Raw genomic sequence first — 27,666 nt, forward strand, 5'->3', positions numbered from 1 at the left:
CGTGGGACCTGACGGTCTCCTGTCCACCCCGGCGCTTAGTAGAGCGCTTGGCGCCTAGTAAACGCTGAACAGAAGCCGTCATCATTATCGATTCCCCGTTCCACGCTCCTGCCCCCTCGTCCACACTGCCCGCCGACCCGAAGCCCCTCCCCTGCCCAGACCCTCCCTCACATTTCCGCCGGGCTGGGCCTAGCGGTCGAGAAACAGGCCCGTGTCTTTCCCTGTGGGGTCAGAGGTGGCTGGACGCCTAGATAAGTGACTTCTCTTCTTGTCTGCAACGAACCGGGACTCGCCGTGCCCCCTCCCCCCGTCCCCTGCTCCCCTCGAGAGCCTCGATGACTGATCTGCGGGTTTATAATTCATCGGGTGCCGGGTCCGTGTCTGATGAACCGGTGCCGGGTCTTGGGGCCGGGGGGACACCGGAGGGGAATTATTTACAGATTATTTCTCACGGGATTGAGACGTCCGCGGCCCGGGGGGGGGGGGGCGCGGAGGGGGATTTTCCGAATCCGAGGGACGAGGGGAGCCCGTCCGCCTGGGTCCGGACCAACCCCCACCCGCCCCCCGGACCCTTCCCCCCCGGACGGGTAGGAGAGGTGGGTCCCGTCGGGGAAGCGCGGCCGTCGGACATCACAACTGCTTCGGCTTGGGCAGGACGTGGTGGGAGATGACGGAAGCTTGATTGGGTGGGATCTTGTACTGGTCCGGCCCGGAACCCTGAGGCGGAGACGGCAGCGGAGTTTCCGGAGTCTCTGGAAGGGGAGGAGAGGCGGGACGGTCGCGGCTTGCGGACGCCTTGGCAGACGCCCCGAGATCTCACCCCCTCCCCCAGCGCTCCCCCCAGGGGCAGATTTATTAATAGTCATCATCATCATCATCATAATAACGGTACTTGTTTAGAGCTTACGAGGTGCCCGGCACCGTTCTAAGAGCTGGGATAGATTCAAGTCAGGCAGGACACGGTCCCGGTCTCACATAATAATAATAATAATCAGAGAAGCAGCGTGGCTCGGTGGAAAGAGCCGGGGCTCGGGAGTCAGAGGTCGTGGGTTCGCATCCCGACTCTGCCCCTTGTCGGCTGGGTGACTGCGGGCGAGTCACTTCGCTTCTCTGGGCCTCAGTTCCCTCATCTGTAAAATGGGGGTGAAGACCGTGAGCCTCACGTGGGACAACCTCATTCCCCTGTATCTCCCCCAGCGCTTAGAACACCGCTCTGCACGTAGTAAGCGCTTAACAAATACCAACATTATTATTATTATCATCAATGATGGTATTTGTTAAGCGCTTACTAGGGGCCAAGCAAAGTTCTAAGCGCTGGGGTAGATGCAAGTCAGCAGGTTGTCCCACGCGGGGCTCACAGTCTTCGTCCCCATTTTACAGAGGAGGTAGCTGAGGGCCAGAGAAGCAAAGTGACTTGCCCAAGGTCACACAGCAGACGTGAGGCAGAGCGAGGATTAGAACCCATGACCTTCTGACTCGCAGACCCGGGCTCTAGCCACTAAACCGTGCTGCTTCTCCAGATTTCCCTCTAGCTACGTGATCGGTCCAGGAGCCGTCGATCGGTGGCGTTTATTCATTCTATTCATTCAGTAGCATTTATCGAGCGCTTACTGTGTGCAGAGCACTGTACTGAGCGCTTGGGAGAGGACAGTAGACCATTAAGCAGACATTCCCAGCCCGCAGTGAGTTTATGGGGCTGGGTGCAGAGTGAAAGCACCTAGAGAGCAGGGAGTGTGAGATTTTTTCTTTTCCAGTGGCATTTGTTAAGCGTTTACGGTGTGCTGGGCGCTGTTCGAAGAGCTGGGGCGGATACAAGGTCATCGGGTTGGACACGGTCCCTGGCCCACGTGGGGCCCACGGTCTCAATCCCCGTTTTCCAGACGAGGTCACCGAGGCCCCGAGAAGTGAAGTGACTTCCCCAAGGTCACACAGCAGACGAGCGGCGGAGCCGGGACTGGAGCCGACGTCTTTTTGATTTGCAGGCTCCTGCTCTATCCACCGGGCCACGCTCCTGTCGTTCTCTCCTGAGCGTTCGGTACAGCGTTGGCCACAGTAGGCATCGATCACGTTGCCTTTTATGGTATTGGTTCGGTGCTAACTACGCGTCAAACGCCGTTTTAAGCGCTGGGGTAGGGACGAGTGATCTGCCCCGTCCCTCCCACCCCCAGGCCCGCCTCTCAGCCCCAAATCCGGCCGCCGGCCTCGTGTCCGAGGCTCGGGCCCACCCCCCGGGATGCGAGGGGGGGCCTTGACCCCGGCCGGACCGGGGTGGCTCTGTCCCTGGCCGGAACGTTGAGCGGAGCGGGCGTTCAGAATGGAGGAAACGGAACAGCGTGGCCTAGGGTCTAAAGCCCGGACCTGGGAGTCAGAAGGATCTGGGTTCTAATCCCGACTCCGCCACTTGTCTGCTGTGCGACCTCGGGCAACTCGCCTGCCCTTGTCTGGGCCTCCGTTCCCTCATCTGGAAAATGGGGATTATGACCGTGAGCCCAGCGGGTAGAGCCCGGGCCCGGGAGTCAGAAGGACCTGGGCTCTCGTCCCGGCTCCGCCACTCGTCTGCTGTCTGACCTTGGGCGAGTCTCTCCGCTTCTCTGGGCCTCGGTTCCCTCATCCGTGAAATGGGGATCGAGACCGCGAGCGCCACGCGGTTCGGGGACCGCGTCCAACCCGATCGGCTCGTATCCGCCCCGGCTCTCGGTCACGCAGTAAGCGCGTAACGAATACCGCGGTCGTCGCTGTCATTATCATCGGGATCAGGACGATGACTTACGGAGGTGGTCAGGGGGCACCGGGGCGGCCATGGAGCCGAGGAGGATGGTCTGGCCGGTCAGCGGGTCCTGGGACAGGTGCGGGTGCACCGCCGGGTGGTGCAGGTGGCCGGTGTCGTGGGCGCCCCCCGGGAGCGGGCACGGCCAGCCGGGCGTCAGGGACGCTGGCATCGCGCTCGGGGCCTTCCCTGGAGCCAGGAGAGAGAGGGTCATTCGTTCATTCCATCGTATTTATTGAGCCCTTACTCTGTGCCAGGCACTGTACTAAGCGCTTGGGAGAGTACACCAGGACGATAAACAGTTACACTCCCTGCCCTCAATGAGCTTACAGTCTAGAGGGATTGTCCTCTCCCAAGCGCTCAGTACGGTGCTCCGCACTCAGGAAGTGCTCAGTGAATACAGTCGACCGATCGCTCGGCAGAAAGCCCCGCCTTGCCCATTGCACTTCCCTCCGCTCCCCTGGGGTGGGGGAGAACAGAACGGCAGGCCGGGCCCAGAATTCCGCTTGGAGCGGGATTTGGGAACATCTCCTCAGAATTAAGCGGGCAGAGGCCGGTGCCATGGAAGCCAGACTGGGCCCAGGGGTCACTCTCGGTCCCTGATTCTTCCGCAGAGACCCCAGCTGGACCACCCGGCACCTCCGACTCTCCCCTCCCCATCCCTGACCCTCCCCCAGTCACTCGGCACGGACCCCGTGACTCCCCTGAATCCCCCCTCTCCATCCTTGACTCCGCCCCAGTGATCCAGCACGGACCATCCCCTCACCCAACTCTCCCCTCTCCGTCCCTGACTGTCCCCCAGTGACCCCCCGGTGATCCGGCAAGGACCATTCCCCCCCCCCCCAACAACTCTCCCCTCTCCATCCCCGAGTCCCCCAGTGACCCAGCATGGACCGCTCACCCCCCGACTCTCCCCTCTCCATCCCCGACCGTCCCCCACTGACCCTTCCCGGACCATCCCACCCCCTGACTCTCCTTTCTCCATCCCTGACCGTCCCCCGTTGACCCTTCCCGGACCATCCCACCCCCCCGACTCTCCTTTCTCCACCCCTGACTGTCCCTCAGTGACCCAACACGGACCACCAGCCCCCCTAATTCTTCCCTCTCCATCCCTGACTGTCCCCCACTGACCCTTCACAGACCGACCCACGCCCCCGCCTCTCCCCTCTCCCTCCCCGCCTCAGCGCCCCGGCCCGGACCATCCGACCCCTCTCCGGCCCGGACCCTCCTCTGACGACCCCGGACCTCCCAGCAGCATCTCGTGGAGCAGGTTGTCGATCTTGGCCACGCCCAGCATCTTGACCAGCTGGACCTGCTCGATCATCTGCCAGGTGATGCTCTGCAGGGCGGGCAGGAGGAGAAGCAGCTCTCCGAAGCGGCCGCGGGAGTCGTACTGCCGGTCGTTGATGTAATCCTCCAGCCCCAGCTGGACCTGGAACCTCATTCGCCGGATCTTCAGGGGGTCGCTCAGACCCTTGGCATCTAAAAATCCCAGCGGAGACGGGGCTCGGGCGGCCGCGGGAGACCCCAACCCCCACCACCCCGAGCCGCCGAGTCCAGGCGACGCGGCCTAGCGGGTAGAGCCCGGGCCCGGGGGTCAGAGGACCCGGCTTCTCATCCCCCTTCCGCCCCTTTCCTGCTGGGTGACCTTGGGGGAGTCACTTGGGTTCTCCGGGCCTCGGTGACCTCAACTGTAAAACGGGCATTAAGAGCGTGAGCCCCATGTGGGACGGGGTCTGCGTCCAACCCGATTAGCTGGGATCCACCCCGGGGCCTGACACGTAGTAAGCGCTCAACGAATACCGTTATTATTATTATTATCGTCAAGATCATCGGGCCGGACGCAGTCCCCGTCCCACAGCCGAAGAGGATGAGAAAGAACGGATCTTCAGTTTGGCCGGAGAAGAAATGGAGGGCCGGGGAAGTGATGTAATAATAATGATAATGATTATGTACTTGTTAAGTGCTTACTCTGTGCCAGGCACTGTTCTAAGCACTGGGGTGGATCCAACTTAATCATCAGGTTGGACCCGGTCCCCGTCCCACGTGGGGCTCATATTCTTAATCCCCATTTTACGGCCCAGAGAAGCGACGTGACAATTAATAGTGATCATTGGGCAGCGCCTGCTCCGTGCCCAGCACTGTTCTAAGCACTGGGGTGGATCCAACTTACTCATCAGGTTGGACACGGTCCCGTCCCACGTGGGGCTCATATTCTTAATCCCCATTTTACGGCCCAGAGAAGCGACGTGATAATTAATAATGATCATTGAGCAGCGCCTGCTCCGTGCCAAGCACTGTTCTAAGCACTGCGGTGGATCCAACTTAATCAGGTTGGACCCGGTCCCCGTCCCACGTGGGGCTCACACTCTTAATCCCCGTTCTACCGAGACCCAGAGAAGTGATGTAATGATAATAATTATGATTCCCGTTCAGCACGGACTCTCTGCCAAGCACTGTTCTAAGCACTGGGGTGGATCCAAACGAACGAGGTCGGGCACGGTCCCTGTCCCCCGTGGGGCTCGCCGTCTCGATCCCCGTTTTACCGAGGCCCAGAGAAGCGATGCAGTAATTAACGTCACCGTTCATCGTCGCGTTGGACTTTCCCGAGCGCTTAATACAGTGCTCCGCACACAGTAAGCGCTCAATAAATACGACCGAATGGATGAATAATAAGAATCACGGTGCCCGTTGGGCGCTTGCTCCGCGCCAAGCACTGTTCTAAGGTCACGCAGCAGACAAATGGCAGATCCAGGAGGAGAATCCACGTCCTCCTGACTCCCAGGCCTGAGCCGTCCCAGAACGAGCCCTCGAATACCAGTTATTATTGCTCTGTTGATTGCCTGCTTACCCTGTGCGAAGCACTGAGCTTAGCACTGGGGCTCATCCGCTCTAGAAGCAGCGTGACCTGGCGGATAAAGCACAGACCTGGGAGTCAGAAGGATCCGGGTTCTAATTCCGGCTCCGCCACTCGTCTGCTCGGTCACTTCGTTTCTCTGGGCCTCAGTTTCCTCATGGGGATTCAGACCATGAGCCCCGCGTGGGACAAGGACTGTGTCCAACCCGATTGGCTTGTAACCGAAGCGGCGCTCAGAACAGTGCCTGGCACCTAGTAAGCAGCGTGGTTCGGTGGAAAAGAGCCCGGGTTTGGGAGTCAGAGGTCATGAGTTCAAATCCCAGCTCTGTGGGCAAGTCACTTAACTTCTCTGTGCCTCAGCTCCCTCTTCTGTAAAATGGGGATGAAGACCGTGAGCCTCACGTGGGACGACCCCATCACCCTGTATCTCCCCCAGCGCTTAGAACAGTGCTCTGCACGTAGTGAGCGCTTAACAGATACCAACATTATTATTATTATTATTATTAAGCGCTCATCGGATATCACAGTTGCTATTGTCATTATTAGACTGTGAGCTCGTTGCGGGAAGGCAACGCGCCTACCGCCGCTTGTTATAGTTTACTCCCCCAAGCGCTTACCGCAGTGCTCTGCGCCCAGTAAGGGCTCCAGAAATACGATCGATGGATCGATCGGCAGCCGATCGGATCCATCACCCACCCGACCCCTTCCCCACACGGGGCTCGCGGTCCAAAAGGCCGGGAGGACCAGAATCTGGAAAACGGGGATTCCGATTCTGAGCCCGCCGCGGGACCGCGTCCCACTCGATTCGCTTGGATCCGCCCCGGCGCTCGGTACGGTGCCGGCCGCCTAGTAAGCGCTTAAGCGACCGCCCGATGGATTATCGTCACGCTTTTTCCGGAGGCCCGGAGAGGTCGAGCGACCGGCGGAAGGTCACCCGGCGGCGGGGAGCGGATCCCGCCCCGCGGGCGGCGGGCGGCGCTGCCCTCGGCCCTCCCGGGACCCCAGACCTGGGTCGAAGAAGACGATGGCCTTGAGGCAGGCGTATTCGTTGTCGTCGATCTGGATCTCCTGGAAGGGCCGCACGAGCTCGTCGAGGACGCGATTGGCCACCCGGCTGATCTCCACCTCGGGGCTGTTCCGGAGGACGATGGAGCCGTTCCCTGCGCGGTGGGGTCGGGGCGGGGGGGGTTCATTCGTATTTATTGAGCGCTTACTACGTGTACTAAGCGCTTGGAATGGACAGATAGAGACGATCCCCGCCCGTTGACGGGCTCACAATCAGGGGAGACGGACAGACAGGACGAGGGGGAGACCCCCGTCAACCGGGGGGGACGGCTTTGACCCCGACCATCCGCCGCCAGCCAACCGGGCTCCTGGCCACCTCTAGTAGGCAGGGTGCTGGGCTGCCTGCCTACTGCGTGCGAAGCGCTGTGCTGGACATCTGGTGTGTGCGGAGCGCCGTGCTGGGCATCTGGTGTGGGTAGAGCGCTGCAAGGGGAATCTAGTGTGTGCAGAGAGCTGAACTGGGCATCTAGTGTGTGCTGAGCTGGGCACCTAGCGTGTGCAGAGAGCTGTACTGAGCACCTAGTGAGTGCAGAGAGCTGAACTGGGCATCTAGTGTGTGCTGAGCTGGGCATCTAGCGTGTGCAGAGGGCTGGACTGAGCACCTCGTGTGTGCAGAGTGCTGTATTGGGCACCTCCTGAGCATTGAGAGCTGAACTGGGCACCTTTGGGGTGCAGAGCGCTGTTGGGAGCATCTAGCGTGTGCAGAGAGCTGAACTGGGAATCTGATAATAATAACGTTGGCATCCGTTAAGCGCTTACTATGTGCCGAGCACCGTTCTAAGCGCCGGGGTAGACACGGGGGAATCCGGTTGTCCCACGTGGGGCTCACGGTCTTAATCCCCATTTTACAGAGGAGGTCACCGAGGCACCGAGAAGTGAGGTGGCTCGCCCAAAGTCACCCGGCTGACAAGTGGCCGAGCCGGCATTCGAACCCATGGCCTCTGACTCCAAAGCCCGCGCTCTTTCCACCGAGCCACGCCGCTTCTCTAGTATGTACAGAGCACCGAACGGGGCATCTAGGGTGGGCAGAGTGCTGTACGGGGCACCTCCCGTGTGCAGAGAGCTGTACTGAGCACCTGGTGTGTGAAGAGGGTTGTCGTGGGCACTTAGCGTGAGCAGAGAGCCGAACCGGGCATCTTCTGCGTGCAGAGCACCGTACGGAGCGCCGAGCGTGTACTGAGAGCCGGACTGGGAATCTAGCGTGTGCGGAGCACCGTACCGGGCACCTAGTGTAGGCAGAGCTCCGTAACGGGCGCCTACCGCGTGCAGAGCGCCGTACCGGTATCTATTACACGCGGAGTGCTCTCCGGGGCACCTGCAGGATTCCGAGAGGCCCCCCCCCGGACCGTAAGCTCGTCGCGGGCGGCCGGCGCGTCGTGTCTGCCGTCCTGCCGCGCTCTCCCAGCACTTAGAACGGTGCTCCGCGCACGGCAGGCGCCTCGACGGACACGATCGAACAGAGGGGCCGCCGCCTCCCGGCCCGGGAGTCGGAGATCCGGGACGTTCCCGTGGGGATGGACGGGAGGGCTCCGGGTATCCGTGGGGGAGGGAGAGGCGTCCACCCCCGGGGAGAGGGGCCGGGGGCGAGGGGGGCGAGCGGACGGGGAGGCGGAGGGAGGGACCGAGAGAAGGGGGGGTCCCGGCCAACACTGACCGAGCAGCAGAACGTCCTTGTACATCATGGACCTCTTCGTGGCGCCGAGCAGAAGGTGCTCTCCGGCGTGGGCCCTCAGCAGGGCCACCTGTGAGGAGAGACGCCCCGGGTCAGTGGGGACCGGGCTACCTGGGAGACGCGCCGAGCGCCGGGGGAGGGCACGAGATCACCGGGTCCCGCGGGGGCTCGCGGTCTCCGCAGGACGGAGAACCCACTGGACGCCCCGTTTTGAGGGTGGGGGAACGAGGCCCGGAGAAGTGACCCGTCGGAGGTGACGCGGCGGGCGACGACGGGAAGATGCGTCGCGCGCTCACTGGGCGCCGGGCGCCGTCCTGAGCGCCGGGGCGGATACACGCGAATAAGGGCGGACCCGGTCCCCGTCCCGTGTGGGGCTCTCGGTGTCCATCTCCGTTTTACAGACGAGGGAAACGAGGCCCGGAAAATAATAACAATAACGACAATAGTCATTCCTTGACCCGGGTCTCCCAGATGAGTCAGGGTAGTAAAGTCCTCCCTTCTAGACTGTTGAGCCCGTTGTTGGGCAGGGATGGCCTCCGTCCGTTGCCCGACGGCACTTCCCGAGCGCTCGGTTCGGCGCTCTGCCCGCGGTAAGCGCTCGATAAATGCGATCGAACGAACGGCTTGACAGGGTTTTCCGTCCCGCCCCCTCCTCCCACCCCGCGGAAGTTGGGAATTCTGGGCTCAGAAGCCTCCCGGGGAGCGAGGCTCCGCGTGGGGAGGCCGGAGGGAAGGATGGAGAGGGGGCCAAGGGGATGGAGAGGAGGCCAAGGGGCCGGCCGGGGGGGGGGCTATCCAGAAGGGAGGCCGGGAGGACAGGTGGGAGGGGAGGCCGGAGGACCCGACCGGAGGGGCGGGACGGAGGGGAAGACGGAGGGGAGGCCGGAGGGGCCGACCGGAGGATCCGACCGGAGAGCGGCCCGAAGGGGGCGGGCAGGAGGGAAGGCCGGAGGCGGAGGCCGGAGACGGAGGCCGGAGGGGAGGCCCGGAGGGGCCGGAGGGGAGGTCCCGGGGGTCCCGGCCGGCTACCTGGTCGTCCAGGGGCAGGTCGCAGAAGGCGGGGATGTACTTGGCCCACTCCACCAGGACGAGCAGCTGCTGCTTCATGGAGTCGCAGACGTCGGCGATGCCCGCCGCCTTCCTCAGGTGGACGTCCACGGCGCCGACGCCGGGGCTGGGACCCGAGATCTGACCGGCCGGGAGGGCGGCCAGGGCGGCGTCACGGCGTCTCGCCCGGGCCCCGGCCTCCCCCGTCCCCAGCTCCGCCCCCTCCCCAGCTCTTGGCGCAGTGCTCCGCGCGCAGGAGACCCTACGCTCCCAAAGGGAAGGGAGTGGGTCTACCACATGTATCGCACGCTCTCTACCGCTTAACGCGGTGCTCGGCGTACGCGAGCCGGTCCCCTACCCCGGGGTGGACACCGAACGGCGTCGAGGCCCGTCCCCCTCCCCGTCGGCCCTCCTCCGTCCTCCGGGTGACCCGGGCCTGGCCTCTCATCCGTCCCGGCGGCTCCGGGGAACGGCCCCAAGAGGCCGGGGCGGAGGCCGGGGAGGAGGCCGGGGGGCTCGGGGTCCCCGGCTCCACGTTCGGGGCCGGGGTGGGGGGGGGGGGGGCGTCGGGGTGGACCGGCGGGGGTCCTCGGCCTACCTGGCGGGAGAGGGTCTCGGCCTGCGCCAGGGTGTTGATGGAGGGGATGTTACTGCCGTCGGAGGCCGTCCGCCTCGTGCTGATCCTGTCACGTTCGTTCTGCACGGCTGAAACCGAACCCGCGTCGGACGGGGTTCATTCGCTCGTCCTTCCTGAGCGCTTACGGGGCGCGGAGCGCCGTGCTAAATGCTCGGGAGAGTGCCCGGGCACACTCCCCGCCCACAGGAGCCGCGCGGCTCGGCGGAAAGGGCCCGGGCTTCGGAGTCGGAGGGCGTGGGTTCGACTCCCGGCTCAGCCGCTCGCCAGCCGCGTGACCGCGGGCGAGTCGCTTCGCTTCTCCGGGCCTCGGCGACCTCATCCGGAAAACGGGGATTAACCGTGAGCCTCCCGCGGGCCGACCCGACGACCCCGGATCTCCCCCGGCGCTTGGAACGGTGCCCTGCACGTAGTGAGCGCTTAACCGATACCGACGTTATTATTATTAATCCCGGCTCCTCCGCTTGTCCAGTGGGCGACCTTGGGCAAGTCGCTTCTCTTCTCTGTGCCTCGTTAACTGGTCTGTAAGATGGGGGCGAAGACCGCGAGCCCCACGTGGGCCGGCCCGACGGCCCCGTTCCCCCCCCCCCCCCCCGGCGCTTAGAACGGCGCTCTGCACCCAGTGAGCGCTTAACGAATACCGACGTCATTCGCTTCTCTGGGCCTCGGTTCCCTTCTCTGTAAAACGGGGATTCAGAGCGTGAGCCCCACGTGGGACAGGGACCGCGCCCGACCCGATCGGCCCGTCTCCGCCCCGGCGCTCAGTACAGCGCCTGGCACGTAGTGAGCGCTTAACGAATACCATACTGTCATGGGTACGACTCTCCACCGACCCAGGGTCGCAAAGGCAGCGGCGGGCCTCACCTTCTTTCTTCATCCCCGCTCGGAAGCACTTTTTCAAGCGACAGAATCGACACTGGTTCCTCTTGTCCTTGTCGACCACGCACTGCCGGTTGAACCTGGCCACGGAAACGAGGGGACGAGGTCGTCGCGGTGGCCCCTCCCCGCCCGGCCCCCTCGGCCCCGTCGGGACGATAAACGGCTTCGACGCCTCATTCGTTCGTTCGATCGTACTTATCGGGCGCTTACTGTGTGCGGAGCACCGTACCGAACGCTTGGAAAGTCCAACGCTCCCAACGCCGGGCTCCCAGTCCAGAAGAGGGGAGACGGACGATAAAACGACGCATTCGGGTCGGGGGGCTTAGAAACGCTAGAGCAGCGGCGGGGCTCGGTGGAAAGAGCCCGGGCTTGGGCGTCGGAGGTCATGGGTGCGAATCCCGGCTCTGCCACTTGGCAGCTGGCTGACTGCAGGCCACTTAACCTCTCTGGGCCTCAGTGACCTCATCTGGAAAATGGGGACGAAGACCGGGAGCCTCGCGTGCGACAGCCCGATGACCCCGCGTCTCCCCCGGCGCTTAGAACGGCGCTCTGCACGTAGTGAGCGCTTAGCGGATACCAACGTTGTTATTAAAGAGAAGCAGCGTGGCTTAGTGGATTGAGCCCGGGCTTGGGAGTCCGAGGCCGTGGGTTCTAATCCCGGCTCCGCCGCTCGTCCCCCGGGCGACTTCGGGCGGGTCGCTTCGGTTCTCGGGGCCTCAGTGACCTCATCTGTCGAATGGGGACGAAGACTGTGAGCCTCACGTGGGACGACCTGATTACTTTGTATCTACTGCGGCGCCTGGAACAGTGCTTGGTACATAGTAAGGGCTTAACAAATGTCACCAAGAAGGGAGGGGAGTGTGTCTATGATTATTATTAGCAATAATAATAACAGTATCTGTCAGGTGCTTACTGTATGTCAAACGCTGGGGTAGAAACAAAATCGTCGGGTTGGACGCGGTCCTTGTCCCGCATGGGACTCACAGTCTTAATTTTTATTCTATTTTTAATGTTTATTGCCGTCCTCCCCCAAGCGCTCGGTTCAGCGCTCCGCACACGGTAAGCGCTCGATAAATATAACGGACCGAATGACCAGGACGCTATCCTGAGCCAAGAAATAGCGTGGCCTAGTGGAAAAAGCCCGGGCCTGGGAGGCAGAGGACCTGGGTTCTAATTCCGGGTCTGCTGTGGACCCGCTGGGTGACCTTGGGCGAGTCACTTGGCTTCTCTGGGCCTCAGTTCCCTCGTCTGCAAAATGGGGAGCCAAGACCTCGTCTCCCCCGCACTTCGGCTGTGAACCTCCCGCGGGACCCGATCATCTCGGCGTGGCTCAGTGGAAAGAGCACGGGCTCGGGGGTCAGGGGTCACGGGTTCGGCTCCCGGCTCTGCCACTCGTCGGCTGGGTGACTGTGGGCGAGTCACTTCGCTTCTCTGGGCCTCAGTTCCCTCGTCTGGAAAATGGGGATGAAGACCGTGAGCCTCACGTGGGACCACCCGATTCCCCGGCGTCTCCCCCAGCGCTCAGAACGGTGCTCGGCACATAGTGAGCGCTTAACAGATACCGACATTATTATCTCGGGTCTATCCCGGCGCTTAGCACAGTACTTGACGGTAACGACAGTGACGACGACGACGGCGTCCGTTGAGCGCTCACTAGGCGCCGAGCACCGTGGTGGATGCAAGCAGATCGAGTTGGACGCAGTCGCCGTCCCCCGCGCGGCTCACAATCCCCATTTTACAGAGGAGGTAACCGAGGCCCAGAGAAGCCGATCGACTTGGCTGAGGTCGCACGGCAAACAAGCGGGCAGAGCCGGGATCAGAACCCACGTCCTCTGACTTCCGGGCCCGGGCCCTTTCCGCTAGGCCTGCTTCCCCTTCTCCGGGCCGTGAGCTCCACGCGGGCCGGGAATGTCGCGGTTTATTGTCGTACCCAGCTTTCCCGAGCGCCTAGTACAGTGCTCTGCACGGAGGAAGCGCTCAATAAATACTATTGAGTGAATGAATGAATGAATGTCTCTCCCCTCTCTGGACTGTGAGCTCCCTGCGGGCAGGGAATGTGTAAGAGAAGCAGCGCGGCTCAGTGGAAAGAGCCCGGGCTTGGGAGTCAGAGGTCACGGGTTCGAATCCCGGCTCCGCCGCTCGGCGGCTGGGTGACTGTGGGCGGGTCACTTCACTTCTCCGGGCCTCGGTTCCCTCATCTGTCAAAAGGGGATGAAGCCCGTGAGCCTCACGTGGGACGGCCCGGTGACCCCGTATCTCCCCCAGCGCTTAGAACGGTGCTCTGCCCATAGTGAGCGCTTAACAAACCCCAACATCACGATTATCACTGTTGCGTGTCCTCTCCCAAGCGCTTAGTACAGTGCTCTGCAGCAGTAGGTGCTCAATGAGAGAAGCAGCGCGGCTCAGCGGAAACAGCCCGGGCTTGGGAGTCAGAGGTCACGGGTTCGACTCCCGGCTCCGCCGCTCGGCAGCTGTTTGACTGCGGCCGAGTCACTTCGCTTCTCTGGGCCTCAGTTCCCTCGTCTGTCAGATGGGGATGGAGACTGTGAGCCCAACATGATTATTATTAGAAATGCGGACGAAAGAACGGTCTTCCCCAAGAGCGGCGGGGAGGGCGAAGGGGGGGGACACCATTTCAAGGATGTCACTCTGCAGGTCCCCGAAATGGAGGGGGAAGGTCCCCGCGGTGGCCGGCGGCCAGCACGGAGGCTGATAGGCATCTCCCCCAGGAGGCCCTCCCGGGTCAGTGGCTAATCTCTCCCTTTTATAGCCCCGCAGCTGCCGGGTTCGGCACTCCTGCCCCCCTCACCTGTGAACCGAACACCCTCCCCACCTCCAAATTTAACGGCCGACCCGCCTCCGTCGCCCCGTCCCCCTGGAATCCATCCCGAGGGCCCTGCCCGCTCACCGCTCCTTCGTTCGACCGCGCGTTGATTGAGCGCTCGCTGCGCGCAGAGCGCTGCCCTACTCATGACAGCGTCGGTGTCTGTTAAGCGCTCGCTATGGGCCGAGCACCGTTCTAAGCGCCGGGGGAGACACGGGGTCATCGGGTGGCCCCCCCCGGGAGGCTCCCGGTCTTCATCCCCGTTTGACAGATGAGGTCACCGAGGCACAGCGAAGTGAAGTGACTCGCCCACAGTCACACAGCTGACAGGTGATAATAATAGCAGTAATAATGATAATAATGTTGGTATTTGTTAAGCGCTTACTCTGTGCAGAGCGCTGTTCTAAGCGCTGGGTATCAGGTTGTCCACGTGAGGCTCACGGTCTTCATCCCCATTTTCCAGATGAGGTCACTGAGGCGCAGAGAAGTGAAGTGACTCGCCCACAGTCCCCCGGCTGACAAGTGGCGGAGCCGGGATTCGGACCCGTGACCCCCGACTCCCAATTAGTAATAAATAATGATACCGACTCGTCAGTGCTAATACTTGCTTCGTTCCGTTGTCGGTCTCCCCCGTCGAGACCGCGAGCCCGCCGCTGGGCGGGGATGGTCTCTATCTGATGCCGGATTGTCCATTCCAAGCGCTTAGTACAGTGCTCTGCACATAGTAAGCGCTCAATAGTTACGACGGAATGAATGAATAATAAGGATGCTGGTGTCGGTTAAGCGCTCACTGCGTGCCAGGCACTGTTCTCAGCGCTGGGGGAGATGCACGGTCATCAAGTGGTCCCACGCGGGGCTCCCGGTCTCCATCCCCATTTGACGGATGAGGGAACTGAGGCCCGGAGAAGTTAGGCGACTCGCCCGAGGTCGCCCAGCTGCCAAGCGGAAGGGTCGGGATTGGAACCCCACGACTCCGACTCCCCAGCCGGGGCTCTTTCCACTAAGCCGGGCTGCTTTTGCGCTTGGTAAGCGCCCGGGAGATACCACTGACCGACGCCAACAATGATTGAGATCTCTGATCTCTCCCTCCCTCTCAGACTCCCTCTCGGTCTGCCTGCCTCGAGTCAGGCTGAGCGTCCAGCACAGAGTAAGCTTAGCTGGAGAAATGCCGGCGTCGTTATTCAATTAATAACCCCACCTCCACCTCCGGCTCCTCCTCGTCTTCCCGGCACTACCTAGTAATAATGCCGAGCGACTGACTCGTTATTATGGGCAGGGGATGTGTCTGTCTATTACACCGTCCTCTCCCGAGCGCTCAGTACACTACCCTGCACACAGTAAGCGCTCAGTAAATTCGACCGAATGAATGAGTAATCGTGCTATCTAAGTGCTGACCTGATGGCAAAAAGCTGTAGTAAGCGCTGGGTAGGTACAAGATAATCGGGTCGGGGGCGTCCCCTGTCCCACACGGGGCTCTCGGTCTAAGTAATAGTAATAATGATAATTGTGGTACCTGTGAAGCGCTTACTATGTGCCAGGCACCGGACCGAACACTGGGGGAGAAAGGAGATAATCGGGTTGGACACAGTCCCTCCCCCACGTGGGGCTCAAAGCCTTAATCCCCATCTGACAGATGAGGGAACCGAGGCACTGAGAAGTGAAGTGACTCGCCCAGACGGAGCGGGATCAGAACCCGGGCCCGGGGCCCTACCCTTTAGAAGCCGGAGGGAGAACAGGCGTCGGATCCCCATCTCACAGATGAGGAAAGTGAGGCAGAGCGAAAGGAGATCGCGCCGCGGGCGAGCGGGATTAGAATCTGGCTCCGCCAATCCCCCGACCACGGTCTCAATCCCCATTTTAGAGACGAGGAGACGGAGGCCCGGAGAAGCGAAGTGACGTCCCCGAGCGAAGATTTCTTCGCCGGACGGTTCTGTGCAGCGCCCTTTGAACAGAGATCCAACCTCTCCCTCTCGAATCTCCACACTCCCCGTACCACGAAACCCAGGCGAGGGAGATAAACCCATTAGTGATCGATCGATCGATCGATCGATATGCCAAGACCGATTTCCCCTCTCACTTATTCTCGGGGAGCCGGGCCGATCTGGGGGGGGGGGGGTGGCGAGGGATGGCCGAGGAGGAGAACGGTGCTCGGCACATGGCGAGCGCTCAACCAGTGCCCTCGTTATCATTATTAAAGACGTATCGACCGGGGTGCGTTCGTTCCTTCATCCGTTCAGTTCCTTCGGGGGTATTTACTGGGCGCTTACTGTGCGCCGAGCACCGTGCTAAGCCCTTGGGAAGTACGATCGGCAGCAAAGAGAGACAATCGCTGCCCACGCCGGGCTCACGGTCTACAAGAGGGAGACGGACGTCGAAAGGAGTAGACTGGCATCACTATAAACGGATAGAATTATAAATCTATACCCATCATTAATATAAATAGATAGAATTATAACTCGATACCCCTCATTAATGTAAATAAATAGCATTATAGCTGTGTACCTATTCGCTCTCTGCCTTTATCCCCTTAACAGGGGCAAGACCTATTTAGGATTTCGACGATCTTTCACGCGCCGTCGAGTGAAAGCAGCCGCCCGGCCTGGCGGAGGGAGCACAGGCCGGGGAGGCGGAGGACCCGAGTTCTCATCCCGCCGCCGCCAGGGAGCCGTTGCGGGCAAGTCGCTCGGCTTCTCTGGGCCTCGGTTTCCTCCTCCGGAAAATGGGGATTCGATCCCCGTCGTCCCTCCTACTTAGCGGGCGAGTCCCGTTTGGGATGACGAGGGCTGGGTCCGACCTGATTATCCCGCATCTACCCCGGCATTTAATGATAAAAATAGTAATGATGGTATCTATCACGCGCCCGCCACCCGCCGGGCGCCGTACTGAGCGCTGGGGTCGATGGAGGCAGGTCGGGTCGGACACAGTCGCGGTCCCACACGTGGGGCTCGCGGTCTCGATCCCCAGTTTACAGATGAGGAAACTGAGGCCCCGGAGAGGTGAAGCGACCTCCCCAGGTCACCCAGCAGACAAGGGGCGGAGCCGGGATTAGAACCCAGGACCTGCTGACTCCCAGCCTCCGTGCCCTATCCACTACGCCACGCTGCTTCTCGGGTTTAGGACCGAGCCCGACGCTTAGTGAGCGCCTAATAAACGCCGCAGTTATCGGTCCTGTGATGCGAAACGCAAGTCCCCGGGGCAATGGCCGGAGGAATTATTCTTGGCAAACTTCACAGTGATAATCATTATTATCACGGTGTTTTTGAAGCGCTCGCTATGTGCCAAGCGAAGGTCAACGGGGTTGGACACGGTCCCCGTCACGCTTGGGGCTCCTGGGGAGAACAGGCGCCGAATCCCCGTTTTCCAAATGCGGAAACTGAGGCAAAGAGGATAATAACGATAACGTTGGTATTGGTTAAGCGCTTACTATGCGCCGAGCACCGTTCTGAGCGCCGGGGGAGATACAGGGTCACCGGGTCGTCCCCCGCGGGGCTCACGGTTAATCCCCGTTTTCCAGATGAGGGAACCGAGGGCCAGAGAAGTGAAGTGACTCGCCCGCAGTCACCCAGCTGGCAAGTGGCAGAGCGGGGATTCGAACCCAGGACCCCCGACTCCCAAGCCCGGGCTCTCTCCGCTGAGCCGCGCTGCTTCTCTCCCGAGGAGCTGACCACTGGACCAACTGAGGAGAAAGGAGGAAATCGAAGGAGAATGAGGAAGCTGAGGCAGGGAAATGAAGTGACTCGCCCGAGGTCACCCAGCAGGTCGGGGCGGGGGCGGGACTAGAACCCAGTTCCCCCGACTTCCCGTCCCGGGCTCCCTCACCGGAGCTTGTGCGGGGGTGTGGTTTTCCCTTCAGAAGCCCCTCTTGGGCAGGGAAGGTGGCGGCCAACTCGTATCATGCTCTCCCGAGCGCTTAGTACGGTGCTCGGGCAGCAGCGAGGCTCAGCGGCGGGAGCCCGGGCTCGGGAGTCAGAGGTCGTGGGTTCGAATCCCGGCTCCGCCACCCGTCCCCCGTGTGACCGGGTCACACAGTCGCTTGACTTGTCTGGGACTTTTCGGTTCCCTCAACTGGAAAATGGGGGGTGAAGGCCGAGAGCCCCACGTGGGACCACCTGATGCAGCGTGGCTCAGTGGCAAGAGCCCGGGCTCGGGGGTCCGAGGTCGTGGGTTCGAATCCCGGCTCCGCCACCCGTCAGCCGGGTGACTGTGGGCGAGTCACTTCGCTTCTCTGGGCCTCGGTGACCTCATCTGGAAAATGGGGATGAAGACCGGGAGCCCCACGGGGGGACGGCCCGATTCCCCTGCGTCTACCCCAGCGCTTAGAACGGTGCTCGGCACAGGGTAAGCGCTTAACGAATACCAACTATTATTATTATTATTATAATTATTACTATTACTGTGTCTCCTCCGGCGCTTGGAACGGTGCTCGGCGCAAAGTAAGCGCTTCACAAATCCCATCGTTCTTTCAGTGCAGCGCCCTGCGCACCGTGAGCGCTCAATAAATGCCACTGATCGAATGATCAGAGAAGCAGCGCGGCTCAGCGGAAAGGGCCCGGGCTCGGGAGTCGGAGGTCCAGGGTCCGAATCCCGGCTCCGCCACTCGGCAGCCGGGTGACCGTGGGCGAGTCGCTTCGCTTCTCTGGGCCTCGGTCACCTCAACTGTAAAATGGGGATGAAGACCGGGAGCCTCACGGGGGACGACCCGATGACCCCGTATCTCCCCCGGCGCTCAGAACCGAGTAAGCGCGTAACAGATACCATTATTAAATTAGGTTCGACCGAATACGGAGGAACGAATCCACGCCCCAGCGTCCGGTACGCAGCGAGTGCTTCGGAAATACCACGGCGGTTATCATCCCGATCGCTCCAGTGCTTGATACGGTACCTGGCGCTTGACGAATACGATAAAAAACCCAGACCCGAGCCATGGGCCACCTTTAGACTTTGGCCCCGAGTCGCCCCGCTCCAACGTTCCATAGATAGTCGGCGCCGGAGCCGCCAACTCCGCGCTGGGAAGGCGGGGGTGAAACGAGGGCGGGGGGGGGGGGGGCGAAGGGGGACGAGGACAGGGAGGGCGATGGCTTCCATTAGCCACCGGCCCAGCCGGCTACCGTTTGAGGGATCTTCCGGGCCCGCCTGGCCAACTCCGGGTTCGGGGGGCGGGTTAGGGCCCCTAAATCCGTCTCTTGTCGCCGAACCGCCCGTTCCAAGCGCTTAGTACGGTGCTCCGCACGTAAGCGATGGACAGGTACGACTGAATGAACCGAATCCGGGCGCCGTCCCTCGTCCCCCACCCCTCGGGGCAGCCGCCCGAGGTCGTCGCCGTGATGATAAAGATGACCGCGGCGCCCGGTGAGCGCCTACTACGTGCCGGGCGCTGTACTGAGCCCCGGGGCCGAGCCAAGACCATCGGGTTGGACGCGGCCCGGGTCCCCCGTGGGGCCGACGGTCTCGGTCCCCGTTTTCCGGAGGAGGGAAGGGAGGCCCAGAGAAGGGAAGGGACTCGCCCAGGGTCACACGGCAAAGGGGCGGGGCTCCTCGAGGGGTGGGATCCCGTCCGCTCACTCTGTCGAACCCGTCCGAGAGCTTAGCACAGTGCTCTGCACACGGTAGACTCTAAGCTTCCGGAGGGCGGCGGCACCTCTCCCAAGCGCTCAGTACAGCGCCCGGCACAGGGTAGATTGGAGGCTCCTCGAGGGCAGGGATCCTCTCTACTCACTTTACCGTACCCTGAGAAGTAAGTGCTCGGTACGGCGCTCAGCACGCGGTAGACTGGAAACCCCTCGGGAGGGAAGGTCGCAGGTACTACCGGGGAAGCGGCGGGGCTCGGCGGAAAGGACCCGAGCTTGGGAGTCAGAGGTCAGGGGTTCGGATCCCCGCTCTGCCACTTGTCAGCTGTGGGACCGTGGGCGAGTCACTTCACTTCGCTGGGCCTCGGTCCCCTCATCTGGAAAAATGGGGACGGAGACCGTGAGCCTCCCGCGGGACGACCCGATGACCCCGTATCTCCCCCGGAGCTTAGAACGGCGCTCCGCGCGGAGTAAGCGCTTGACAAGTACCAACATTATTATTATTATTGCTACCTCCATTGTCCTCTCCCAAGCGTTCAGCACAGTGCTCTGTACGTGCTCTTGCGCACAGCGGATAATCAATCTCCCCGACCGATCGATCGATCGCCTGGCGACGAATTCCCGGGGGCGGAAGGCGTCGCCCTCCCGCCCCGCCCCTCGGCCCTCTTCCCGCCCCTCCCGCTGGACCCTCTCCCCATCCCGCTCCCCGGCCCGGTGAGCCCCGGCCTGCGTCCGGGCACGGGGTCCGTCCACCCTGGCGGTCCATCCGTCCTCGGGGTCCGCCCCCCTTCGGGGTCCATCCCTCCTTGGCGGGGGGGGGGGTGTCCATTCACCCCGGGGGGTCCATCCGCTCTCTGGGTCCATCCACCCTTAGGGTCCATCCACCGTCGGGGTACATGCATCCTGGTGGCTCATCCACCCTTAGGGTCCAACCACCATCGGGGTCCACCCAGCCTCGGGGTCCACCCGCCCTCGGGGTCCACCCGTCCTCGGGGTCCGTCCGCTCTCGGCGTCCATCCGTCCTCGGGATCCACCCATCCTCGGGGGTCCACCCGCTCTCGGCGTCCGTCCTCGGGGTCCCTCCGTCGTTGGGGTTCCACCCGCCCCTGGGGCCCGACCATCCCCGGGGTCCGTCCGCCTCGCGGTCCCTCCTCCTGGGGGTCCACCCGCCCTCGGGGTCCACCCACCCGGGCGCCGGGGGTCCGGGGGCGGGGGCCGTCGGCCGCGCGGCCTACCTGCAGGTGTACACGTGGCTCTTGCGGATGCTGCGCCGGAAGAAGCCCTTGCAGCCGTCGCAGCTGGAGGCCCCGTAGTGCTTGCCCGTGGCCCGGTCCCCGCAGATGGCGCACAGACCGTTGGCGCCGGGGTCGGACGGATTCATGCCGGCCGGATCCAGGGACGCCCCCTCTGCCGGACCAAGAGGAAGAGGAGGATGAGGTCGGGGCCGGCCCTCCTGCGCCGTCGGCCGCTCGGTCCCGTCCGCCTGTGGCTCCTCGTGGGCCGGGACTTCATCCCGTAGTATTTAGCGAGCGCTTCCGAAGTGCAGAGCGCCGGACCGACCGACCGGGCAACAGAGACCATGCCCGCCCGATGACGCGCTCACGGTCTAACCGCGTCCCCGACGGTCGTACCTTCCCGGGGGCTCGGCACGGTGGGCGCTCGGTAGCTACCGCCGGAGGATGCCGAGCGCCCGCGGCGCGCGGAGCGCCGGACGGGGCGCCCGGGAGGGGACGGCGCAGCGACCAACGGACACGCTGCCCGCCCGCGGCGGGCTTACGACCTCGAGTCGGGGAGACAGACACGACGGGCGGGGATCGTCTCTCTTTACCGCTCTACCGTACTCTCCGAGCGCTCGGTGCGGCGCTCCGCGCGCGGTGAGCGCCCGATCGATACGATTGACTTCAGGAAGGAATTAATATGAACGTTCATAAATAAATGGCAGACGCGGACCTGAGCGGCGTGGGCCGGGGAGGGGGGATTGAAGAAAGGGAGCGGGCCGGACGACGCAGAAGGGAGCGGGAGGAGAGGAGGGTTGCGGTCGTTCCTTCATTCGATCGAGGTCGTTCGTTCGATCGATCGTACTTAGTGAGCGCTTGCCACGTGCGGAGCCCCGGACCGAGGTCATCGCCGGCCGGGGGGTGGTCGGGGGTGCGGGAGGGAGCCGCCCCCTGACCCCGCCTGACCTCCCTCCCGACATGGCAGCTCCTCCGGGAAGCCTTCCCTGACTCGCCTCGCGCCGGCGACGAGGGACGGAGCCGGGATTAGGGTCGGAGGACCTGGGTTCTAATCCCGGCTCTGCCACTCGTCTGCCGGGTGGCCCCGGGGCGGGCCGCTTCACTCCTCTGGGCCTCAGTTCCCCCCGGTTGGAAAAGGGGGATGAAGACCGGGAGCCCCGCGGGGGACAACCCGACGACCCCGTGTCTGGCCCAGCGCTTACAACGGTGCTCGGCACGTAGTAAGCGCTTAACGAATACCATCGTTATTCTCATTATTATTATTATTACGTCCCCTCCCTGTCCCTTCTGCGGTGCCTACGCACTCCCGTGTGTATCTCGTTAATGCTCTACTTGTAATTAATTCTAATTTATTCAGCCCTTTATTCACCGCGCCCTCAGCCTCGCCGCCCTTGTGTACCGATCCATCGTTTATTTTCATTGCTCTTAACGTCGGTCACCTCGGCGAAGAGAGCCCGGCCTTGGGAGTCGGAGGTGATGGGTTCGAATCCCGGCTCTGCCGCTTGTCAGCCGGGTGACTGTGGGCGAGTCACTTCGCTTCTCTGGGCCTCAGTGACCTCATCTGGAAAATGGGGATGAAGACCGGGAGCCCCACGGGGGACGACCCGATGACCCCGTGTCTCCCCCAGCGCTTAGAACGGTGCTCGGCACATAGGGAGCGCTTTACAGATACCGACATTGTTATTATTCTGCTCGCTGCGGCCGGATACTCCGTTATATCGTACTCTTCCAAGCGCTCGGCAGAGTGTTCTGCACGCCGTAGGCGCTCCGCAGAGACAATCGATCGATGGACTGACCGATTTCTGCCTCCCCTGCCACACCGGGAGCCCCACGACGGCAGAGATCGCGTCTACCAGCGTGGCTCGGTGGCAACCGAGGTCACGGGTTCGAGCCCCCGCTCCGCCGCCGGCCAGCCGTGTGACTTTGGGCACGTCGCTTCACTTCTCTGGGCCTCGGTGACCTCACCTGGAAAACGGGGCTTAAAAACCGTGAGCCCCACGGGGGACGTCCCGATTGCCTCGTATCCCCCCAGCGCTTAGAACGGTGCTTTGCACGTAGTAAGCGCTTAACAAATGCCACCGTTCTTATTTATTTTTTACCGATTCTGTCGTGCTCTTCCGAGCGCTCGGTACAGCGCTCCGCATGCTGGGAACGCTCGGTAAATAGCATCCGCTGACTGACTGAATGACTCACCCAGGCGCGCGGGCCTTGCGATAGCTGACGCCCGCACAGACGTCCGGCGGAGCTTTGGGGGCCGCACAATCTCCCCATCGAAGAGACTCTCCCAGATCGCCGCCGGGGTCCCCGGAGTCGGAGGGCCTGGGTTCAGATCCCAGCTCCGCCGCCCGTCGGCCAGTGTCGCTCACCTACCGGTCGGTCCGTCGACGGGCTTCACCGAGCCCTTACCGAGCGCCCGGGAGGGTCCGACGCAACCGGATCGGCGGTCACGTCCCCCGCCCGGAACGAGCCGAAGCGGTCTGTGCCGAGCCCCGCGCCAGCCTCGGGGGGAGCGGGTTTCGTCTCCCCATTTTCCGGGGCGGCCCAGAGAGGTCCGGTGATTTGCCCGAGGTCGCGCGGCAGGGCGAGGTTGGAGCCGGGAGTGGGGCCCGGATCTCTCGACCCCTGATCCCCTAGGCCGCGTCGAGGCAACTCGGTCAACCTCTCTGAGCCTCAGTTTCTCCATCAGTAAAATAATAATCGTTCCTACGTGCAGAGCACCGTCCTAAGCGCCGGGGTAGATACCGGGTCATCGGGTCGTCCCACGTGAGGCTCCCGGCCTTCATCCCCATTTGACAGATGAGGTCCCCGAGGCCCAGAGGAGTGACTCGCCCGCCGTCCCGCAGCTGCCAAGTGGCAGAGCCGCGATTCGAACCCATGACCTCGGACTCCCAAGCCCGGGCTCTTGCCCCCGAGCCGCGCCGCTTCCCAAAATGGTGAGAAGGCACTCTCGACTCCTGATTCGTTCCCCCTCTTTACTGTCTTTCCCTCCTCTAGACCGGAAGCTCGTTGCGGGCGGGGAACGCGTCTCTTTATCGTTGCATCGTCCGGATATCTCTATAATTCTATCTATTTACACCGATACTGTCGATCAAAACCTGACTTGTCTTGATACCTGTCACCCCCCTCCTAGATCCCGTGCCCTGTGTGGGCGGGGAAGGTCCCTCCTCGTTGCTGAAGGGTTAGTCCAGCGCTCCGCGCAGAGGAAGCGCTCAGTGAATCCGACTGAATGAATGAATCCGCCCAGCGCGCCGCACGCGGTAAGCGCTCAGTAGATACGATGGGCATTTAAAGAGAAACCGTCCGACGTGGCTCCGCGCATCGGAGAAGCTGCCCCGTTTCCCCTTTTTTTTTGGACAAAGCTGGCCCTTGGGCGAGCTCGGGCTTGCGCGTCGACTCTCTGGGGCCTCAGTTTCCACATCTGCAAAATGGGGATGACCACCCTTTCACTCCCTCCTTCTTACACCGTGAGTCCCCTTGCCCCGGAAGCTCCTCGTGGGCGGCGACTTCGTCTACCAACCCTGTCCTGCTGTCCTCTCCCAAGCGCTTACCACAGCGCTCTGCACGCTGTCAGCGCTCGACAGACGCCGCCGGGTGATGGGCCGATGGGCTCGGGCCTGGATCCGTTCCCTCGCGTTTTCCCAAGGGGCGGAGAGAGCCGGGACATCACGATTTTCCTCTGAATTAATCTCTGCCTTCCCGTCTACCGCCTCCGTCCGATCGTACTCTCCCGAGCGCTCGGCACGCTGCTCTGCACGGAAGAAGCGCTCAGTAGATACGAGCCGGGGGGGGGGGGGGGGGGGGGGCCCCCCCGCGGCCGAGTGGGATGCGGGAGAGGGTGAAGGCGGGAAGGCTGTGAAGGTTCTCGCTTTGGGTCTGCCGAGGGACCCCGGCGGGACTCGTTCAGCGCTTCCCGTGTGACGGACGCTGTTCTAAACGCTGGGGCGGATCCGGGCAAAGCGGGGCGGGCACGGTCCCCGTCCCCCGCGGGGCTCCCGGTCTCCACCCCCGTTGGACAGATGAGGGAACTGAGGCCCAGAGAAGCGACTCGCCCAAGGTCACACGGCAGACAAGGTGGAGTCTCAAAAAACCATCTTAACTTCCCACCCCAGACCGCGAGCTCCCTGCGGGCAGGGACCGTGGCCGCTTATCGTCGTACTGGACTCCCCCGGCCGCTCAGTACGGTGCTCAGCGAGGGCTCAATAAATGCGATTCACTGACCGACTCTACCGAGACTAACCCGCGTGCTATTTGTTGAGCCCCTACTCCGCGCCGGACACCGTACTAAGCGCTGGTCCCCCGTGGGGCTCACGGTCCCCATCCCCACTTTCCGGATGAGGAAACTGAGGCCCAGAGCAGTGAAGTGACTTGCCCAAGCTCACGCAGCAGACAGGGCGGCTTCTCTTCCCACTCAAGAGTCTCAAGGAATAAAAATAATAATAAAAATAACGATGCCGGTTCTCGTTAAGTGCCTATTGTGGGCCGGGAAGCGTTCTAAGCACGGGAACCTTCCTAACTTCCAACTCCAGACTGTAAGTTCACTGTGGGCGGGGACCGTGTCTCTTTATTGTTATATCGTACCGATTTATTGTTACGGTGTCCTCTGCCGAGTGCTCAGCACAGCGTTCCGCAGTGAGCGCTCAAGGAGAGGGTCGACGGACCGACTCTGTGGTCTCCCTCCCGTCACGGCCTTTCCGCCTCGGCTGTTCACGTGAATCATCACCCCCAAAGCGCTTGGCTATTCACCCCACTCTCTCCCCCCCAAAGCCCTCAATAAGCATAATCATAATAATCGTGGTGTTTGTTAAGCGCTTACTACGTGCAAAGCACTGTTCTAAGCGCTGGGGGATACCAGGTGATCAGGCGGTCCCACGTGGGGCTCGCCGTTTTTTTTATCCCCGTTTGACGGATGAGGTGACCGAGGCACAGAGAAGTCAAGTGACTTGCCCAAGGTCACACAACCGACCAGCGGCGGAGCCGGGATTAGCACCCGCGACCTCCGACTCCCAAGCCCGCGCTCTTTCCGCTGAGCCACGCTGCTTCCCTTATAATGATGGTATCCGTTAAGCGCTTACTCTGTGCCAAGCACCGTTCTAAGCGCCGGTGTTTGCTAAGCGCTTCCTCTGGGCCAAGATTCTATTCCCTCCCCCCGCGACCCGTAATTTATTTTAGGTTTCCCTCACCCCCATCGACTATGAGCTTCTCGAGGGCAGGGTTTCTAAGAGAAGCAGCGCGGCTCAGTGGGTAGAGGCCGGGCTTGGGAGTCAGAGGACGTGGGTTCTAATCCCGCCTCCGCCGCCTGTCCGCTGGGTGACCCTGGGCGAGTCACTTCACTTCTCCGGGCCTCGGTTATCTCATCCGTAATATGGGGATGAAGACCGTGAGCCCCACGTGGGACGACCCGATTCCCCCGTGTCTCCCCCAGCGCTTAGAACGGTGCTCGGCACGTAGTGAGCGCTTAACAGATACCAACATTATTATTATTCTCCGGGCCTCGGTCATCTCATCTGGAGAATGGGGGTTCCAAGCGTCAGCCCCACGCGGGCCCACCGGATCGCCCTGCACCTACCCCAGCGCTCGGCCCACGGTAAGCGCTTAACAGACGCCATCGTTATTATTACGGTGGCTCTCCCGTCATCTCCCAAGCGCTCGGTACAGCGCCCCGCACCAGTAGGTCAGAAGGTCCCGGAGGACGGGGATCACGCCTACCAACTCTCACGGCCTCTCCGAAGCGCTCGGTACAGAGCTCCGAAAACGGTCAACGCCCACGGGGCAGGGAACGTGTCTACCCTCTCCCGAGCGCTCAGCGCAGTGCTCTGCACGTAGCAGACGGTTAGCTCCCCCGTCAGCGGGGAGCGTGTCTACCGAGTCCACCGCCCTCTCCCCAGCGCTCGGTACAGCGCCCACCGGACGGGACGGGCTCATTTACGATCCCGGCTACGGGCCCTTCCCGATTTTCCAAGTCCTTCTGAAGTTAAAAAAAAAAAAAAAAAAAACCCGGCCAGGTGAGCCACGAAATCCGGTCTGAGGTAAAAAAATAAAAACCAAACCCGCCCGGGTGAGCCGGGGAACCACTTTAAGGAAGCGTCCCCCGGCTGAATCCGATTCCCTCCCAAAACACGGCGGAACGAACGGAGAAACGGCCGGAGAGACCGATGTGGGAAACTCTACTTCCCGCAGAACAGACGTGAGAGATCCCTCTCTCCCCATCGACCGCCCGGATCTCAGCCCGCGGGTTTTCCCAGGAGAGACGTTCGGCTTTATCCCGCGTCTTAAAAAGACCACGCGGCGACAGCTCCACGGGACGCGCCGCACAAAACGAGCGCTTGACGGAGACGGTCCCCGTCCCCACTCTCTCCGGCCGTCCCTCTCTTCCCGCGGGACCGGCCTCCCGCCGACCCCCCGCCCCAGACGCCATCGAGACCGAGCCCCCGGATCCGACGGTCGCTCTTCCCGAACCGGTTTCCCGGCGGAGTCCTCGGAGGGGGCGGCCGGGGGCGATCCGGCATCGCGCCCCTTTTCCAGGACGCCGGGGCGGCGGAATTTCGCGGAGACGTGACCCTAAACGTTTCCGACCTCCCTCCGAGTTAAAATGTTACGCTAGACAAACACCGTCGGTGGCTAAATATTAGTCCGGGGGGGACCGGACAGCGCGGGTCACCCCCCGGGGAGGGAGAGGCCTCCGCCGCTCAACGGCGATAATGATAACCGGGGATCCGTTGAGCGCCCGCTACGTGCCGGGCGCCGTTCCGAGCGCCGGGGGAGCCGGGGGCCGATCGGGGCGGTCGACGGACCGGCGGGAGCGGCCGGAGGCCCGGGGTGACCCCGACGTGACCGCGGCCCGGGAGACGGGGAGCGGACCGGGGCCGGGCCCGCCGCCGCCCGGTCCGTCCGGCCTCCGACCCGGGGCCGGGGAGACTCACCGCCCGACGTGTAGAGGATCTGCATGGTTTCGAACTCCAGGGTGGTGTAGGAGGGGTCCAGGGCCTCGCCGTAGCTGGCCACGTCCATGTCCAGCATCGGCTCCGACACCCTCATCATCGGCCGGGGGCCGACCCCCTCCCGCTCCCCGCGGCAGCCGAGGGCCTCCCGGGCCCCGTGAGCTCTCGGGGACTCGGGGCT

General features: G+C 62.5%; 1 protein-coding gene across 4 annotated transcripts; it reads right to left on the bottom strand.

Annotated features, from left to right (window-relative positions):
• On the bottom strand, nt 1–27,666 carry HNF4G (hepatocyte nuclear factor 4 gamma). 4 transcript variants are annotated; one of them, XM_029068165.2, is made up of 10 exons: nt 27,468–27,666; nt 20,548–20,719; nt 10,907–11,001; nt 10,007–10,113; nt 9,391–9,549; nt 8,344–8,431; nt 6,632–6,784; nt 4,013–4,249; nt 2,771–2,956; nt 1–752 (listed from the first exon to the last, which is right to left on the bottom strand). In XM_029068165.2, exons 1-10 carry the CDS (start codon nt 27,583–27,585, stop codon nt 631–633), a joined length of 1,437 nt encoding a protein of 478 aa, XP_028923998.1. In that variant the 5' UTR covers nt 27,586–27,666; the 3' UTR covers nt 1–630. The 4 variants fall into 4 exon arrangements, with proteins under 4 accessions (XP_028923998.1, XP_028924000.1, XP_028924003.1 ...); XM_029068167.1 differs by lacking the exon at nt 27,468–27,666 and adding an exon at nt 27,004–27,096; XM_029068170.2 differs by lacking the exon at nt 27,468–27,666 and adding an exon at nt 25,126–25,312.

The sequence above is a fragment of the Ornithorhynchus anatinus genome, chromosome 7 (genome assembly GCF_004115215.2).
Source record: "Ornithorhynchus anatinus isolate Pmale09 chromosome 7, mOrnAna1.pri.v4, whole genome shotgun sequence".
Lineage (NCBI taxonomy): Eukaryota > Metazoa > Chordata > Mammalia > Monotremata > Ornithorhynchidae > Ornithorhynchus > Ornithorhynchus anatinus.

Coding starts and splice junctions, on each gene's coding strand:
- HNF4G (XM_029068165.2), bottom strand. CDS start 27,585: ATGATGAGGGTGTCGGAGCCGATGCTGGACATGGACGTGGCCAGCTAC. Junction 8,432..9,390: donor ACCTGCCCCTGGACGACCAG/GTAGCCGGCCGG, acceptor CTCTCCTCACAG/GTGGCCCTGCTGAGGGCCCA. Junction 4,250..6,631: donor CATCGTCTTCTTCGACCCAG/GTCTGGGGTCCC, acceptor TGGGATTTTTAG/ATGCCAAGGGTCTGAGCGAC.